This window comes from Mustela lutreola, chromosome 5 (assembly GCF_030435805.1).
Source record: "Mustela lutreola isolate mMusLut2 chromosome 5, mMusLut2.pri, whole genome shotgun sequence".
Lineage (NCBI taxonomy): Eukaryota > Metazoa > Chordata > Mammalia > Carnivora > Mustelidae > Mustela > Mustela lutreola.
This window is the reverse complement of record NC_081294.1, coordinates 162,041,019-162,045,165: the sequence shown is the minus strand read 5'-3', so window position 1 is coordinate 162,045,165 and position 4,147 is coordinate 162,041,019. Positions and strand designations below refer to the sequence as shown.

Below are 4,147 nucleotides of genomic sequence, written 5' to 3'. Positions count from 1 at the left end.
GGATTTTATTTATTTATTTATTTGACACAAGCAAGCAGAGAGGAAGGCAGAGAGAGAGAGGGAAGCAGGCTCCTCACCGAGTAGAGAGCCCAATTCAGGGCTCAATCTCAGGACCCTGAAATCATGATCCAAGCTGAAGGCAGAGGCTTAACCCACTGAGCCACCCAGGTGCCTCTATACCTAAAAAACTTAAAGCCTTCTATTTCACATGTCTTTCTGTATAAGTAAGTTCTATGAAATTTTTGTGTAATCTTCAAATATAATGTACAAAATTATAAATAAACTCTGCATGGTTTTAAATAGCTTTAATAAATGTCAAATAAAGTACAGATCCAAAATTTTAAAAATAAATTCAAAAGTCACACTTACTCTCTAAACTGTGTCTCTCTCTTTCCAGCCATACATAGGATGGTTGCCATGGAAGGAGAAAATGTGAGTTTCCCCAGCACGATTGTGTTGCTGGGCTTCTCAGATTATCCATGGCTAGAAATGCCCCTCTTTCGAGTTGTCCTGGTCTTTTACATCTTCACCCTGGTGGGGAACAGCTCCATCCTTTCCATGGTGGAGCCCCGAATCCAGACCCCCATGTACTTTTTCCTGGACAATCTCTCTGTGCTGGACCTTTGTGTCATCTGCACCATTGTGCCCCGGCTGCTGGACAACCTGTGGGGGCCAGAGAAGACCATTGCTTTCTGGGGCTGCATCACCCAGGCTTACCTCTTCCACTGGACAGGATGCACTGAATGTGCCCTCCTGGCAGTAACGGCTTTTGCTTGTTATGCGGCTATCTACCAGCCCCTCCAGTACACTCTCATCATGTGGCCAGGGGTGTGTGTGCAACTGGCAGCAGCTGCCTGGTCCAGTGGTCTGGCCAACTCAATACTCCAAGCTACGCTCACTCTTCAGCTCCACCACTGTGGTCACTATACACTTGACCACTTCTTCTGTGAAGTACCTGTTCTGATCAAGCTGGCCTGTGGTGACACCACTGTTAATGACCTGTCCTTGGATGTGGGAGCCATCCTTTTTGCACTGATGGCTCCTCTGCTTGTGTTAATCTCCTACACATTCATGGCCAAGGCTGTGTGGAAGTTATCTTCAGCTAATGGAAGATACAATGCCCTCAGCACCTGCAGCTCCCACTTGGTGGTTGTCATCATGTACTTTGGACCAGCCATGTACATGTACCTCCAATCCCCTACCAATAGAACCCAGGCAAAATTCATGTCCTTCTACTCTGTTATCACCCCACTGCTCAACCCACTCATCTATACCCTGAGAAACAAGGGTGTGAAGAGAGCATGGGAAAGGATCCTACAACCCCAGAGTGAGGTAAAATTCTAAAAAGGATAGAAATCATAAAAAAAAAAAAAAGCCCAGGTAATCTCTGCCTGTCTTCTGGGCCAATCACATACACAACTCAGTAACTATCAACAAGTCTGTTTCCAAATGAGTGTCCATGAGCCCCAAGGAAAGTGTTCCCATCTCTTAACATCAACCACCCTAATGCCTAAAGAAACTCTTTCAACTAGAAAGTACTTGGTTCTGAAATCTCAAGTGAAGCAATCCTGCTCCTTTTGACCTTCCCCAAATGTCTGGATCTCAGTGGAAAGAATGATTCCACACATCCATAGGAGGGTAAGCAACACAGCATTTTCAAATCCCTTTCTATAACAGCTCCCATTTACCAGATAGCATATAAGAAAATTTGCCAAAGACTTTTGTATGGATCCCAACAAGATATTTAAGTAAGAATTCATTGGATTGATCACTTCTTATATGCAAACTTTTTAATCTCTCCTGTCTCTGAGGATCTCAGATGCTCTCTCCTTTCTCAAACACCTTATCACCCTATAATTTATCATATTTTTACTTCATCAATGCCTTTTCCATCTATCTTTGATGATTCATTCATGAAAACAATTTCAGGGGTGCCTGGCTGACTCAGTTGGTGGAACATGAAACTCTTGATCTTGGGGTTATAAATTTGAGCCCCATATTGGGTGTAGAGATTACATAAAAATAAAATCTTAAAAAAGAAAAAGAAAACAATTTTAACCTCCCCATAACAAATTTCCTTCATTTCTCTCAATTAATTAATGACAGATATGATTCAATATGCCTTTATATTTCTTCTATATGTACAAACGAATTCCTTCATTTGTCTAATTTCACTATTTCAATATAGCTTTTGAAGATTAGAGACAGCCTTTATCCATTGTATACTGATCAATAAATATTAGGCTCTAAGTGCCCAAGATATATCTGACATAGAACAGGGATTGAATAAAGGTTTGAACTAAGAGTTAAATACACAGGTGGCCCCCACTTATTGATGAGCAAAAGCACATAATGTCCCCACTGAGTTTGTTCTTGACATCTGCCAAGCCATGGGGAACTCCCTTTGTTGAGTGATGCCTACTTTTAATCTCTTGTATTTCAGTTAATTAACAGTTGAAGTCATTTAACACTGTCATTGTATTCTCTTTCCAGGATACTATTTGAATATATTTATTACCTAAATTAATTTAATCCCCTCCTTTCTGATATGCCTTCTTTCTTCTATGCATCTGAGCAGAAACTGACTCCCTAGCCAAACATTTTGGAAATAGAAACAAAAACTTTGCTCAAAGAGAGGCATCTGCTCCAAATCTGTGATGACTTTGACCACTGCACCCTCTCTGACCTTTCCCAGGGCACAGATGTCAATTTAGGATGGTGTCCAGTCAGGACTTCATTAGCTCATTTGAATCAGTTTGATAGACAGCTTTTTTCTGTCTACAAAATTTCTAAGAGCAAGCAGGCTCACTTTCCGCTCCCTTCCCCGCAAAAATTCTGAAAATATGACATGTTCCATCTGTTGTAACTTTTGAAATTTATCCTTCTAGAGGACAGGGATGCAGAAAAATTAGTATATCAGCAAAATTAGTCATCAGTAGATTACTTTTCTACCACAGTTCAGCTTTTGACATTAAACCTAACTTGTTTTTTTTCTGAGAAAAGGGGAAACCATTTATGTGAAGCATCCAGGAAGCTTCAAGGAAACGGAACAATAGTTTTCAGAGGGTACTCTCAGGAGACTCTGGACAAGAATGGAAGTTTATTTCTGGGACAGGAATTTTTGGATCACATTGAGCTTTGACTTACAAAGGGAGATATCAGAGTAAAACCACCTGGCTGCTCAGAGAACTGACAGTAGATTATTAGGAATTCATTTGCACCTTGAGTATAAATCAGAACCTCACATATGCAGGATATATGCAACACATTTTAAAAACCTACAAGAAACTTGCATTTAGAGAAAAGAAGTAATTGGGAAAGGTAACAGAAAGTTGGACTATAATTCCATATCCACAAGCCAGTGTTTTCTCTGCCTTCAACAAGTCTCCCTAGAATGTCAATGATTTATAATATATAATTAATTAATTTAATGTTAATGATTTGTAATTTATGAATTATAGTTAAAGTAGATTACATCTGCCCATATCTCTTCTCAGATATTGGATGGATAAGTTTTCTAGAATGACTCTAAGAGAATGAGCTAGCTTGTCTTCGCCTTATCTGCAAAGTCTTGGAGTGACTTACCTGGCATCCTGCTATGGCATAAATTTTTCTTCCCTCCCAAAATGTGTACTTTGAAATTATAACCACAAATATGATGGGATTTGGAGATGGGGGCCTTTGGGAGGAAATTAGGTCAAAAGGGGTCCACCCTCATGATGTGATTAGTGTTCTTACAAGAGACATAATAGATATTACATCTCTCTTTAAATATCTCTCAATCTCTTTGCCACGTGAGGACACAGTGAGAAGGCAGCCATCTGAATCCCAGGTCTTCCTGGCCAGCAACTCCATCTCAGATTCCCCAGCTTCCAGCGCCATGAGAAATGGAAGACAATGAAGCTACCCAGTGTATAGGATCTGTCATGATGTCTGGACCAGACTTAGACACTCCCTGCGCAGCCTGCCTGCACAAGAGCTGTAGACAATTCTCTCTCCCTACAAAGATGGGAGGGGGATGTCCTGAGATGGGAGGGGCCACAGCAGGTATACCTCTCCCATTGCAGATAAAAGGAAGTTTCAGGAGGTAATGCACAAAGGCTTACAATAAGCTAGCAGGAACAGAACAGTACCTCAGATATTGTGA

At 40.8% G+C, this 4,147-nt stretch overlaps 1 protein-coding gene across 1 annotated transcript; it reads left to right on the top strand.

The window, feature by feature from the left end:
- Positions 1-408: 408 nt before the first annotated feature.
- On the top strand, positions 409-1,344 carry LOC131831245 (olfactory receptor 2C1-like). The gene has a single exon (XM_059173402.1). The coding sequence runs from the start codon at positions 409-411 to the stop codon at positions 1,342-1,344; it is 936 nt and encodes a 311-aa protein (XP_059029385.1).
- The last annotated feature ends 2,803 nt before the right edge of the window (positions 1,345-4,147 follow it).